A 15907-nucleotide genomic window follows, 5' to 3' on the forward strand; every position below is an offset into this window, starting at 1 on the left:
CCCCTTTCTTGAAGTCTCTCCTTTAGGGTTGCACATTTCCAGTGGGTGCTGAAGTGTTCCACTCAGCTGCAGAAGCAATCTCACTCTGACCCAACTGACCCCACTCATAGAGATTCAAACCACCAGTTTTACACTTACGTATACTATTGAGGGACATCAATTGATAGATCTCAAACAAAAAAAGTATGCTGCTTTTGTGGGTGAGTTAGATGCTATTTAGTGTCTTTTGTATTTTACTGTAGGCTGACAATGCCTGAGGTGGGCATGCAATTGGGATGTCAACCCTTTGCCAACTATCTAGATTTGGTGCTGTTTGCTTGCAGGTGTGCTGTGGTCTGATTAATATGTTCTGCAGTGGCGGCTGGTACGGAACGGGGTTGGTGAGATGGGGCATGTGGGGAGGAGGGAAAAAAGAAAGAAAAATTCACTTACCTATGCACGCCGTCTCTCCTACGTCGTCTCTTACACGCTCCTCTTCTAGGAAGCACCCAGGCTTCCCTAAGCCAATCACGATGCTGCTGTCACCATGACAGCAGCGTTGTGATTGGTCTGAGTGCCCCGGTTAGGCGCTCAGACAGGGACTGCAAACCTGTACATGTTTTCCACCCAGGCTGTGGATTACAGCCCGGTGGAGAACATGCTAAGAGTCCGCATGACTGTTTGGCTGAGCAAAGACGGCTGGCCAAACTGTCATGCACACTTAAGTGCACCAACCACTCCTTCTGGCTGTGTCGACAGCCAAGCCTCGCCCCAGAACTGGCCTCAGCAAGGAAAAATAAAATGCTAATAACAGTGAGTTAGTGTCATTTTATTTTTCCTTTTGTACACTGCTGAAAAGCAGGGGGGCGACGCTCCTCCGCCTTAGTGGAGGACCCGCCGCTGATGTTCTGTAGGTCGGGCACAGGAACGCTTGGGAGTAAAGTATGTGCCCATGAGATAGCAGTGACTTGTCATCAAACGTATTGTTTGATTATATGGATAGAACTGGGGAGCATGTCTGCTGGGTTTTAGAGTAGGACAGAAGATGACAGCCCATTGTCTTCTTTCTTGTGAGCAGTTTGACCTTATCTTTGGAAATGTACACTCTGCGTACTATTGACCTGGATGCCTTACCATCTGTATGGTTCTTGGCTCTATTGAGTTACAGTGGTGTTGGTGCATCTGTGTTGCACTGTTGTTTGGAGCTTTATAAAGGGATTAGTTGACATATGTACTGGAGCATTCATTAGTGTTTGGTAGCAAGTGATTGATTTCTTGCCTGCTTCTAGATATCGACATAGATCAACAGAGTGTGTTGCGCGTTTACGCTAAAAGCGGTCACCATAGGCCCAGTCTTCCTGATGTCGACATCTACAAACCCTATGCAATCTTTTAAAGGCAGTGATGCAGCCGACTGTTATACATTTACACCAAATGAGTGAGATAACAACTGGAACAGCAATCAAAGAACAGCAATCAAAGTTGGGATAATGAGCAGAACCTTTTAAAGCAAGAGACACTGCCAACTTGAATACATTTATATCAAATGAGCGAGATTACAATGGGAATAACAAACAACGTCGGTGACATAAGCAGCCTTTTAAAAGCAGACACAATGCCCACAGCTCTAAATGCTCACTAAATTAGTGTGATAACAGCTGAAAGAGCAAACAGTGTTAGTAGCATGAGCGCATCCCATGCAACCTTTCAAAGCTGCACATTTCGCCTGCTCCCCCAGGTCTCAGAAAGTGATAGTATAGGCCAGGGTTCATGCTATGAGCCCAATGTAGGCTCCTGAAGGCTCCAAAAGGCAGATGGCCCTGTTTGGGTCATGCTTAAAGTCTTAGACAGACTGTAAGTCTGCACGTGGGATGGTGAGGCACAAAAGAGTAGGAAGGCGATATATTTATTCATTAAAAAAAAAAGAACATAGTGTTGTACTTGGCCTCAAATGTACTTCAGAACACTGAAGACTAGTGGTGACTTATCATGTCCAACTTCGACCATCCTACTATCGTCACAGCCTATGTAAAAGTCTACAAATTATTTTAGCTCCCAGAGATTTGGGCTACTACGCTTTGTGGTAATGAGTTGGTATCTAGTCTTCCCTCCTTAAATTCGCTTCCATATATTTTCCTTCTTGTTTCTGTTATTAGTGATCGGCAAAACTCAAAATCTTTAACAAAGCTTCAGACAATCTTGGTGTGAAGAAGACTTTGAGCCTGATTTGGTTCTCTATCATAAACATGGTGGAGTACTCTGTCTGTTCAACCCTCAATCAACCCACTCTATTTTGAGTAGAGTGAACTCAGTTCCAAATTACGAGTCTGGCAGTCATGGCGCATCGGTGGCGGTCCTGTGGCCACTGTATTCCGAGGCGGCTATTCAGACTCCCACCAGTGCTCCGGCTCTGCCAGGGAACCTGGCAGTGGAGCGGCGGACAGGGGTATACAATATGCAAGGTGGAACTGCCACGGTCCGCTGAGCATATTATGAGTTAAAAGTAAAAAGGCTGGCAGTGGGGAAAGAAAGGGGCCCTTAGAGCCCCCACCCCCTGCCGCCATGTGGATTCATTTGTGCCCTCCTGTTTGCAGGTACCCCCATGCTGGAACTGCTTTTGCGTTCCCATTGCAGTTCCCGTTTTCAGGGCACCGCCGTGGGAACGGCAAAAGAAAAGCTCACCAGATACTAGTTGAACTCATAATCTGACGGGTGGACCATGCATGGTTTTAGCGATGCTCTGTTGGCGCAAAGCCGACGCAGCACCTCCAAAGTCGTAATTAGGCCCTATGATCTTTCTGACAGTGATTCCCTCACTAGCTCCACTGTAGGAAAGCTTACTCTGATGGGTCAACGGAGTAGGCACAGTTGGAGTAAGGACATTTGACCACCCACCCCATTTATAATGTTTTTTATTTCTGCTCCTCACCGCAAAAGAAAAAATCCAGTGGTACATGACAAAAAAAAATAACCTCTACACCCTGGGAGAAAACTCCCAAGGTGTTTGGGTAATTAGTTTTTACAAAAATCCTGCTTTGGGAGTTTGTTTCTTAAATATCAAGAAGGTTTGGTGCACGGTTTCATGAAAGATTCTGGTCGCATGTTAAACGTCCATTACCTTCACAGAAAGCACCATTACCGCAGTTCATCTGAAGGTACAGAGATCACAGCAGGGCAGGCAGTGATATCTAAATAAGGCAGTGGTAGTCCTTAAGGGTGGTGGATGTAATGGCCTCCAATACTCTGGAAGATGGCGTGCCAACCAGCAAACTTTAAATCAGGACTTTAAAGTGCTTCCTTTAGTTTGGCCAGGACATCAACTTGTCATTAATTTTGTAAAATGCAAATTTTTGCAATTGAAATCCATTGTTTTTTTTGCTTACAAGATTTCAGTCTTGTCTTTGTGTCACATGTTTCCATCTTTGATGAGGTCAGTGCACCTGCTTGCCTGGTTCATTTATGGACAAGCTGCTAGCTATTTAATGTGTTATTGTAGTCACTGCAAAAGTGCTGTGAAGAATCCTAGGAGATTCCATTTTGTCTAGAGTGGGCACTACATTCTGCACCACAGAGGTATAACTTGGTTGTTATGCTCAAACATAATGTGTGCCTTACGTATGTATTTGATTGACTTACAGAGAGTAAACCTAGCTACAAAGCAATTTGGTACTTTCTAAATTGGGCTCTCTTGAGGAAGATAATTTCTACCACTTAACACGTGAAACACCTAGGGGCATCTCTACCTCCCTACTGACTGAAATCGTAAATAGATCATTAAAAGAGTCTGTCGTAGAAAAAGAAGATCATTTCTTTCAGGAAACGCAGGAAGTTTATGAATAGAGAAAAGGTACCCCCTAATGTAATTTAAGGTCCTAAAGGAGGGGGAAGAATAGAACAAAGCATATACAGAACCTCTATCTGACCTATATTTCTTTACTATCTCATACTAAATATGCTGGGCCCCTTTCTACAAAATAGAACAATTATTCTGGAGAAATCTTGAATTAGATACATCCATTTTGTAAAAAAACATAATTTTAATTTTTTTTTTTTACTCATTTTCTAAATTCATACAATAATTTTTTGGTTAAATGTTCATAAAGTTTGAAAAATCAATAAATTAACTTAGTATGTCTATTAGAAAAATGCAAATTACACATTATTCTTATGAATAAATCATACCCCTACATACTCAACCATTAAAAACAACATATTCACTCCATAACATACCAATCATTCATCCTGTCACCCACAAGTGTAAAATTAAAATTCTAGCTCGTATAGCACATGAGAGGGAACCGTACATGAAATGTTTCAACAAACAATTTTATATTGAAAACATGTGTTGAAAATTTCCAAATTTATCAAAATCAGACAAACATTATTTCTCTTCTTTGTTTTCTGTTCTAAAAATTATGGTTTGCTTTTTGTTCTTTTTAGATTTTTTTCCAATCAAACGGTTCCTTAGCGTCAATGGTCGACGTACGTTTCGGTGGACAGAGAAAAATGTATTTGAACCACCTTCTTCAGTACCAAAATTTGTGCAGTGTTAATGTAGAGTAGGACGGGGAATTATCTGTAAACATAAGGAAAAGTGGAATTTATTGATTAAGAAAAGTTTGTCAAAATGATTATCTTCGCTTTATAGGGCCAGAACATGCATGAGTCATGTTTAACATAGTTCAAAGGGAACATATTTTGCTAATAAGTCATGCTCTTAGGGTATTCTAGGTGTTTTTAAAATGCATCTATTGTCGTGCAAAGGTGCTAAATATTAGTAAAAAAGCAGACTCTTTCTTCGACAAGGAATCATTAGTAACGTGAGGAAGGTGAGCTGTTAGTGTATTGGTTTTGTGTAGGATATTTGTGTATATATTTTTTATATACATATATATATATATATATATATATATATATATATATATATATATCACTGAAAAAACCATAGGTTTCACACACGTTATAGTTAGGAATTAGCATTTAAAAAACCAATGAAATTCACTTAAAAAACCATAGGTTTCACACATGTTATAGTTAGGTGGATATTTCACTCGTACAAAACCAATGAAATTCCCCCGTTATAGTTACTTCAGATAACTATAACTCGCGCGCCCGCAATCCTGTGCTCATGACGTCACATATTACATCACTCATGACATGGTCAGTGGCATCACTCTTGACATCACTGATGACATCATCCTTGTGACAGAGTGGCGGTCGCGCGAGTTATAGTTATCTGAAGTAACTATAACGGGGGAATTTCATTGGTTTTTTACGAGTGAAATATCCACCTAACTATAACATGTGTGAAACCTATGGTTTTTTAAGTGAATTTGCAAGGTTTTTTAAATGCTAATTCCTAACTATAACGTGTGTGAAACCTATGGTTTTTTCAGTGAATTTGTACGGTTTTTTAAATGCTAAATTATGTATGTATTATTATTTTTTTAATATATTTATTTTACAATAAACTACGTATTAAAATTAAAATACCCCCGCGATTTAAAAAAAAAAAATGTAACTGTTTTTTTCTGCCTTCGGGGTCCTTCAGGGACCCCCTGACAAAGGCTAGGGGGTCAGGAACTCTCTCCCTGCCCCCTTTTCACGTGCGCCACCTTCCTTTTCCACTCTCGCACTGATAACAAACAAAATGGCGGCCGACACTTCCTGATTTTGACCGATTCGAATGTTGACTGTCATGAATCCACCAATCAGAATTACGCTCGCGCATGGCAAAGTGCGCGTACCGTGCGCGGCTATAGATATGTATGTGCTTTTAAATGCAATTTTCTCAGGAACTACTGAACAGATTGACTCCATATATGCAAAAGGCACATCCCTGACCTGAGGACTACCTCTCTGCCAAATTTCAAGTAATTCTGTTCAGCCGTTCGGGCTGTACCTTCGACTAAAGGTACTATGGAAAAATGCATGGGGAAAACGCGTTTTGGGACCCCCCTTTTTTCTCGGCCCCCGCTTAACGAATCACCCCGAGACTTTCAGGGTAGGAGCTGAGCGGAGTGTCCCATTAGTTTTGAAAATTTCGCGAAGATTCGTCAACCGGCGCCAAAGTTATTCAAAATAGAATTTTGAGATTTCCTATGGAAACACGGTCCTAACTATAACTATCTACTGGCGACCACCAGTGGATAATATATATATATACAGAGAGAGTACTATGCCAACGATATAGTGTGATATTTTTTATTTTTTAACCACTAATATCCACCACCTGCTGGATCTGGGTGTCATATTCACCAAAATAACCTCAAACTGTATCAAACTATCATGGTAGGTGATTTTAATGAGAAATGTCGTAATTTTATTGAAACCTGGTAATTGTTCTAGTTATTCTGTGCGTAGATTAGTTCAAATCGTAGGCCTCTGTTTGAACATCATGTATGCTTCCTCTTTTCATATTCAGATATGGATAAAAATGAGACAATATAGCCTCTTAGTTTTATAAAGATAATGAAAAAATGGAGATAGAGTCCTTAGATTATTATCACTACCTATTTCTTATGTGCTCAAATACATATCGAGTTACATCATATTTATCGTACTCTTACCGTGGGCGCGCTGCCCTCGGACATGCTTTCTATGTGCATGGAGTAGCCAGTAGATTTTATTCAGGATACTGAGGAATAGGCCTCTCAATATTATAAAGTGCCTCTGATTTCCTAGAAGAAAAGGAGAAAAAGGACTGACTATAATACTGAATTCAAAGAAGTTGAATAATGAAGTTTATAGACTTATGTGCTCCTAAATGAGGCTGGATGATTGGCATCCAAGAATATTACTGACCTTCAGATCGTATGCAATATTAAATTGCTGCCGTAAAAAAAGGGGTAGTAAGAAATATATTTATCAAGAAAACAGTGTGACGATAAAGAAGTTTATGCAGGCAATAACGCTGTGACATTTTTAGACCAGGCGCTACAGCTCCAACCGGAGAGGCCAGTTCCAAGGCAAACAAGAATGGAATTCCATGACACACACATGGAACTCTATTGCATAGGAAACGTCCCCTGGCATGCATTTATAACAGAGTCCCTAAAACTAAGCTAAGAAACCCCCATCCTGAAGAATACAAAAGGTGATCATGTAGATTAAACACCATTTGCCCAGTAAGACCCCTTCCTTATTTAACCACAGTCATCGAGAGCTGTGTTGCCTTGTACCTAAATATCACATTCGTGATGGTCTACTGGACACTTTCCAATCAGGATTTAGAGACGGCTGCAGCACAGGGGCGGTCATGCTGCCAATTGTGGGTAATGCATGTCACATCCTAGATGACAGAGATTCATGCCTTCTCATCCATGTACACCCCACCACAGCATTCAATACAGTAAATCACCCCATACTCATATAGCTGGGTTCCCCCTCCCTCAAAGACTGAAACCAATGAAAGAAAGTAATCAACTCCCTATTGGAACCCTCCACTACCCAGCAAGGTGATCTACAGGACTCGAGTACTCTCTCCAACACTTTTCAGCCTGTGCATTGAACGCCTTGGCTCTATGCTCAGCCATTCCTGTAACTATTCCCACAACATCCAGCTTTAACTCAACATTCTTCTCCCTTGAATAAATCATATCTCTATCCTAGAAGGTATGCAATCCTGGATGACATTACAACACCTCAAACAGAACCCCATCAAAACAGAATGTCTCCTCATCTCACCTCCCCAGAGTTGCACCCCGGTTCAGTCTTGACTTGACTCACTTAATGGTCTAAACTGAAAGCCGGGTTCATTCAGTGCACGATGTTCCTTGGCATTACCCTGGACACAAAACTCAACATGCCAGCTAATTTAAACAAACGGGCAAGAAATGCAAGCCAGCAACCGAGAATCTTGAGGGGTATTAAACATTCCGGGCATGATTACGATGGCGGTCGGACGCCGGGGGAATGGAACCGCGCGACGTGTATTCAGCAGTTCCACCTGCCAAATTACGATGCGACCGCCATGTAGGCTGTAAGAACAAGCATTGGCATAGCCAATAGGTCTCGCCTTTGGGACCTTATAAGTGTTTAGCTATGCAACAGTTGCATAACAAAATACTTATAAGGTCCCAAAAGCGAGACCTATTGGCTATGCAAAGCGGCCGCGAAAGTGAAAGTGATCGCGATCGAGATCAAACATTAAAGCGGCTGTGGGGCCGTGAAAGAGAAAGTAATCGCGGTAAAGCGCGGCGCGCGCGCCCGCGCACATGCACTGTAGCTCTAGGCTGGCCTGGTAGCACTTTTTGGAGCCCTCTCAATAAGTCTCGCCAGACCAGCGCATGCGCTGGGTCAGGCGAGACCTAAAAATGCCTTTTTCCATTGCACCTTGTCCTGCGGCCCAGATAAGGAACGCAGTCAAGCCGGCAATGAGAAAACATGTAAACATCCATGTACCGTGTGCAAGGGAGGGGGGTCCACTGAGTTTTTTTCAAACTCAGTGGAGCTTCGCGTAGAGGCACTACGCCAGCTCTGCCCACCCTTAATTTCATCAAAAGTACAATTAAAGTAATCCCACCTCTAACAGCCACAACAACAGAGCACAACAAACTGGAACTCCAAGCCACTGGGGTATTGGGAGCTGGTGCAATCACAGTTGCTGTGAACGCCATTAATTATAATCTGGTTCAGAAATAAGGAAGCTGGGTCACAAAGGAAAGAGGAACTTTAATAGGAATCGGTATTTGCGGCTTGCAGAAATACAGGAAGTTCTGCATTAAGCCCTACATAAAAATAAACAAACACTGACAAAGCCAAAAGGGCCGGGCTTTGTTGTGTGAACGCATTCAAACACAAGCATTCATAAAAATTGTTCTCATGTGTTGCATGCAAAAATGCAGTTGTATCACATTAAAGGTAGACCTATCGTGTATACCAGGGCTTGGAAAAGAAACAGTTAAGGATTGCTTTCTGTAAAGAATGTGCATAGGTGACATAGAATTGAATGAGCCAGTGCAGTGCTTAGGTCTACTTTTATGTCTTGCAGACAGCTGACCTGTCAAGCCATAATATGGTAATATTGTTTAAGAATTTAGAGCTCATGTCCAAGATTTCCGTAAAATTTAGTTTTTTCATAAACATATTATAAAATGTAAAAAATATAAAATCTTGTTCTCGTTGTTCCGTTATGGGACCTTGCCCCTCTGTTCATTTACAGCCAAATAGGTCGAACCCCCTAGGGCAGATGAACAGCTGTGCCCAGCATGTGGGGCATCGAAGGAGACTTTAGAACACATATTGATTTTCTGCTCAGCCTACTCAACTAGTAAGCGGTGTTGGATTTTACAACTTTGTCAGAATTTGGGGATCAAAGCGCACAGGCTTGCCCTCAAGATATTAAAAACCAACATTAGTTAACCATTGGTTTCTGCACTCTCCCGTCACTTGCTGGCGATGTGGAAAACCAGGGCTAAACCCAGCGTTCCGAACCGTTAAGTATCTGGTGCTACTGTGTTAACGTGTGCAAATGCAACAAAATCTGCATTCTTAAAGTTGTTTTTTTCTTGTTTTGAGCACTTTTTCTCTGTACATATGATAGTTTTAAGGTGTTTTTAGGTGCATTTGTTTTTATAATATGTATTTTTTGAATATTTATTATTAATGTATTATCATTGCCTATTTGTGTGCTTGTTATGGCCTCGAGCTGAAATAAAAGGTTTTATACCATGTCCTAGACATCCCCATTGGCTGAGAATAGCCAGCTCATGGAGCAATGCGATGAGGTCATCCTGGGCATTGCAGGCTAGGAGTACCCTGCTAACATCGAAAAGACAAAACCAAGAATCCGCAGGGTGTTTCTCTAAAAAAGAACTAAATGATGAGAGAAAATCTGTTAAAGCTTAGGAACGCGTACCCTGACAAAAGCCCTCGTCGCAGGTACTTGAAACTCTACAAAATAACTGTAAAAAATACAAAAAAACTCATTCTTTTAGTTTAAAGGCACATTCTTCAGAAAAGTGCAATAAGGAGCTTTTTGATATCATGAAACCGAACTCTGTCCACCTCTACACTTGGAATGTCGACAACAACGCAAATGAAAACTGTGTAAAATCCTCCAGTTTCATTTATGATAAAGTAGAAAAGAGTGAACTTTCTTAATCAACAAAGGATGCCATAATTTTAAATGGTAAACGGCGTTTACTTAGCATGCGTTACTTCGCATGCCATTACTACGCGCACGTTAGTACGCACGCGTTTTTAGTTCGCATACCTTTCCTACGAAAGTCGGGACAGCAACTTGCGTTAGGGGGGGGAAGGTGTTGGATTTAAAATCCAACACCTTCCCTAGTGTCCGCATAGACTGGAGTTGGAATAGTAAATTATACTATTCCAACATCCAGCACCCCCTACAGCAATTCGTTGTTCCGAATTGCGTAGGAAAGGTATGCGAACTAAAAACGCGGTCGTACTAACGACCACGTAGTAATGGCATGCGTACTAAACGCATGCGAAGTAACGTCATATATTCTTTTAAATGCCCAAACCTGTAAATGTGAGGACGAGCAGGCATCGTTTTAGGAGGCTACTCAATAACCTGATAAACACCATCCTAATTCTCAGAGCAGACTCACATTTCTCTATTCGAGCTTCTCTTCGTAGGAAGATGAGCACCACCATCACTCCTTACGTCACTGACTTGAGTAAGACCTCTGTGGTACAAAAAGGTTGTACTTCTCAATATTGACCCCCAGAATATTGTGGTGCAAGAATATCAAAGACGGAATATCAAGGGACAAACTATGAAACGTAAGTGCACATATGGAAGTATAGATTTACTAATACTAACACAACATCTACATGCATTGAAGATACATATATATCAATAAGGTACATGGATGTAGAGTTAGGTATAGACAATCTAGACTTACCCATCAAAAGTTTATTTTCCATATTTTGTCCTCAATATTGTGCGCCATTAATACTGGAGCGTAGATACTCAGGGTGTACACTGTCCAGAAAGTGTTGCCTGGTAGTATCAAGAAAAGTACAAGTCCTTGCTACAAAGGTGTGGCAGATCCAGGAGACCTCAGTGACCCGTGTCTTCTGTTTAACCTTCCCTTTCTTGCCAATGCCCTGGAAGGCTGAATCACAACACTGCAGGAACAATTCATAGCTTAAAGTATCCTTTTCAATGATTTGCAGTCGAGTTCCAGATGTTTTTTCAGAAATGGATTCAGCGCTGAGACTGCTGTTGTGAGCAGTCGAAGATGCTTCATGAATGATTACTTGATAAATCCAATCCTTGCCTTCTTTTTCTTCTAGCTCTTTCTCCTGCATGTGATACGGATGATCATTCCCCTCTTGGAGGACAAGATGTGACAATTATGAGATGGTTTTCCTGGGGAATCGCATTTAGCAAATGAAACGGTCCATCACGCTCTTTCCAAGCCCTCGCCTCTTCTTCAAGGTGTTCCACACGGCTCTCACTAAAAACACACTCTCTTCAGTCTGATCGTGGAACCCCTCAATTCTATCCTGAAGCACTCACATATCTCAGACTGTGTATTGCAAAAATCCTTCCCACCCTTCAGTCTTGGAAGTTCCTTCAGCATGTGAAATTGCGCCCTCTTCTCATTGCCCCGTCCCAGTCTTGGTTTCTTTCACTAAATCCATTTGATTGAACGGTGTCCAAAATCTGACCTCACCAAACCACATAAACATTCTTGCCAGTGACACTCAGCGCCAAATTAGACTCATTCACGCAAAATAGACAAGCATCCCTGCTGAATTGAAATCAGTCCTTTTGAAGCTTGATCAAGGCACCTACTTTCTGACTTGGGTATCCCTAAAATCCACCTTGCCCCACTAAAGGCAGCTTTTCGTGAAAGAGCAGGCCGTGTTCCAGAAAGCTGAATATGTGAGTCCATCACCCCAGAATCTAACACTTTCAGGGGGCTTCTAATGGAGGCCAGAGGGTTATTTAACCTCTCCCTTATAGTTCAGCATGAACTGAGTCTGTGGACCACCTGTGGACCACCGAGCTCAGAAGCTTTCCATTTCCTTTCGGAGTTTCAGAAAATCTCGCATATTAAAGCTGGCTTTTCACGGGGTTTCCACCCACAAACAGGACACATCATCCGTATTAATAGTAGAAAAAGTCATTTGAATGCCTGCCTTTTCAACAGCGTTACCTTTTGCGACCTACAATTCGCTCTTTTGATTTTTCATTTTGACCTTCAATTCTTGTTCGATTGTACAGATGTGCGAGTTTACCTGAGCTGTGTCCTCACAAGTTAAAATAATGTAACAGTACATATGGTATATTTCTCTGTATGTTGTTGCATTCCATGTGACGTACTGTGCTTCTATAGAGGTTTAATTTGCGCTGTAGAAAAACACAAATAAATACACAAATATCCTGGAGGCAGAAACCAAGCGCAGATGAACAGACCATAGAACTAATTCAGTGGCATAGAATTGATGCCACATAATTCCACTGTAGGTGCTTGCTAAAGGCTCTTCAAACACACATCGACGCACACCGTGCAGTGTTTTTCATTTATTGTGCACAGGTGGTGGCCTGTTGCCTTTCCTCAACAATTTGAGCCTTGAGACGCTTTGTCATAATAGGTACATCTGCAGGTGGAGCGAACACCTTCACGCTATTCATTCATTCATTCAGCAGGTGTTGAAAGCGCCCAGATTCAGCAAACACATTCACAGCAGGCATCTCATCACCGGCAGACGAACTGAATGAATGAGAGCCGTGGTACATCCGGGACATTTCTGCTGGACACGGCTCTTAAGCGTTCCCCTCTGCACAGCGTGTGCATTTATCTCTCGAATAATGTCAACGAGCATTGGTAAAGCACGCACGGGACTTGTAAATCAAAATAGCAGAATGAGCCAGTACTGCTGCCAGTGGTACTCATTTAATCAACCATGAAAGAACAAAAGTCTGAGTCAGCACCACTGAGATCGGAACTTCTGAGAGAGATGTCTTTGTAGGTAATTGCAGTGTTAAAGGGTTCCTCTATAAAACATTTAGCTATCGGTTTTCCCCTGATCTTTTCTGTTTCTTGAATGAAGTCTTTACGTTATTCACATTAGCTCACTGTGCTGCCTGTGTTTGAATGAATTGTGTTATTAGCTCATAATGTAGCTGAATTAATTCATGTGTGTAGTAATTGCCAATAAGCGCATGTTGACAGTGGTACCTGAAAGAGAAGGCCAGCCTGATCCTCAGAGTTCAATAATAGCCAGTCTGAATCAGAGCTTATGTCTGAGAGAATGTCCTTTCTCAGGCTAATCAGAAAAAGCAGAGGACAATAGTGCTTTTAGGGGGGGGGGTCTCAGTGTTTATTAAAAGTGAGACATGGAAACACATTCCTCAAAGCACTAAAACAATCCCTACATTACTGCCTAAGACCTCAGTAACCTTGATTTATTTGCACTGATGATGGTGTATATTCTGGTATAGAAGATATAGGTGCACTAGGTCCTGGGCATGTTATCTCTTTTACATTGTCCATGGCACAAATAAACAGGAAGCCATGCTTTATCCATCCTTCCATACCTTAATAGAACATTGTCTGGTGCCCCAGGGGTGCCCTGGAAAGCACAAGCTGAGTTCTTTCTTGGTGGCTAATGGAATATACAGGACAAATCTAGTTGCCACAATCAGAAAATACAAGGTGGTACATTGGAGGCTGAGTCCAGGTTCCATGGGTTACTTTCCGGTATTCATAGAGGTCATTGCAGGAAGGATAAGACTTTTGTCGCCACAGACATCACGGGACTCCCTGCATTGAAAACTAACAGTGTTTCAATTTTGTCCCATGTGTAAATTTACATGTCAAATAAAGGCATAAAAATTGGGAATGAGGCTGGGACCCGCCCAACTCACCTCTTGTCCTACTGAATAAGACCCCAAAGACACATGAACTTTTGATCTCTACCCACAAAGATCTCGTTTCAACTCATGACCTTGTGGAAAAATGTCAAACAGTTTAACTGTCCTGTCTCCACCGAAGTACGGTAAGACGTTTGTAGATGCGCCGGTTTGATAACCATTGAGTGCGCTGGTTGTCAATTTTCAGGTCTGACCCTTGTGAATACTCAGCACTGGCGTCGGTTTCCTATCTTTGCCGCAGCAGCGTGCCTTCCCCAGGTAGTCCTTCACCTTCCTGTAGCCGAAGATCATGACGCAGGCACTCGCTGAGTAATAGATAGATGAAAAGATGCCATATGTGCTGTTCAGCCAACTGTTTTCCATCTCTCCCTGTATAAATCCAGAGATTATTGCAATCCAGATGATATCACTGGAGATCCAGCAAACGATGTAGATGGAGAGGAGGGAGAGCAGGATCTTGGTCGCCTGCACTGAATGTCTGTTCCAGCTGCTCGCGGCAGTGTGAGAGGCCTGCATGCTCCTGACCTGCCTCCGGTGCTTGCAGATCAGGTTGATAGTGAAGACGTTAAGGACAGTCACAATGATTATCGAGATGAAGTCGATGGTGACCGATGTGTATGTGATGAATTTAATGATGACGCTGGCAGATTTGCCCAAACAGTTGGCGCTTGTCAGGTAGACGATGGTGTTGTTGTGCTTATTCACAGCAGCAGTGTTGTACTGGAGGTAAGGGATGTGGAGGAAGATGCTGAACACCCAACATCCGGCCAGGGTCCAGTTGACATACAATCCCTGGTGCCGGTGGATTAACTTTGACCAGCGGTGATTGGGCCGCTGGATCTTGATCAGGTGAAGCAAGCTGAGGTTCTCCACCGAGCAGATGCTGACCATCCTCAGCGTGTGGTAGGTGTAGAGGAGAATCTGGCACCCCAGCTCCTCGAAGACCTTGGTGCGGAACAGAAGGAGCAGCCCAGGGATCTCCTTGTAACAACAGAGCAGCAGGTTGACAATTGCCATGTTCACAATGATCCTGTCCAGAGGCTGCAGGAATTTGTGCTTGATGGCGTTGCTGATGAAAGCGAAGAGGACAATCAGGTTGCCTGTGGTACCAAAGAAGGCACAACAGTAGATGACGACAGCAGAGATGCCTGTAGGGCTTGCTATCATTTTCAAAGTGGCTTTGAAGTGTTTCCTCTAAGTGCTTCCTTAATTCTCCAATTGGTTCCTCTGTTCGCCGCCTGCTCTTTATGCGTCTCTGCTGCTGGACCATCTCATGACAGCTTCATACAGCGACCAGATGGACGGAGCTATCCGGTCTGCTAGGTTTTGTTCTAGCTCAACTCTAATCGACTAACAGTGCTTTTATAACCTGGTACGGTGCAGGAAACGAGTCTGCTTCCTTTGTTTGCATAGCCATGGAAACCCTATGCCAACAAGATATGATGCTGAAATGTGGATCAAGGAATGACTAACAGAAATTATGGGAAGACGATGAATAGCTAATAGAAACTCCATCACCGTTCATCTGTTCAGAAAGGTTTGCAAGAGCACGTTAACAGGAGCCTGTTTCACACTCTCAGAGTCGGTAAGGGGGTTGCATGGGGCATGGGCCGGGCAGATTGGAAACCAGTTGCAAGGTTTTCTTTTTCGCAGCCCCCTTCTGTGTGAAAATCATGACGTTTGCAAGATATATTTTGCATAAAATAACTAATGTTCTGCTGCTCAAATCCATTGTGTGTAAAAAAAATGTGTATGACAGTGTATTGCCTTCTAATAAAAGTGAAATTAACTCCTCATATAGAAAATATGAACCTGGGCCACAGCAAATTTGGAAAATATAATGTCACAAAGGTAAAAAATTGGGAACTTCGGGTGTGATACGTTTTTGACATAAGCTGTGTCTTCTCAGCAAGTAGATCTGAAAGGAATTTATAACCCTAGGGTCTGTATTGGCACCTCACAGAGATTTATCTCACAGTGTGTGTTCTTATTAAACGCATTTAGTAATCAATCATTATTATATGTGTACTGAAGTGATGTGCAGTCAGATGCTAGCCATTTTCAAAGCTA

General features: G+C 42.3%; 1 protein-coding gene across 1 annotated transcript; it reads right to left on the minus strand.

Annotated features, from left to right (window-relative positions):
- Nucleotides 1-14020: 14020 nt before the first annotated feature.
- LOC146863262 (olfactory receptor class A-like protein 1) lies at nucleotides 14021-15004 on the minus strand. The gene has a single exon (XM_085643353.1). It carries the CDS (start codon nucleotides 15002-15004, stop codon nucleotides 14021-14023), a length of 984 nt encoding a protein of 327 aa, XP_085499479.1.
- Nucleotides 15005-15907: the final 903 nt, after the last annotated feature.

This window comes from Triturus cristatus, chromosome 2_2, assembly GCF_964204655.1.
Source record: "Triturus cristatus chromosome 2_2, aTriCri1.1, whole genome shotgun sequence".
NCBI classification, from domain to species: domain Eukaryota; kingdom Metazoa; phylum Chordata; class Amphibia; order Caudata; family Salamandridae; genus Triturus; species Triturus cristatus.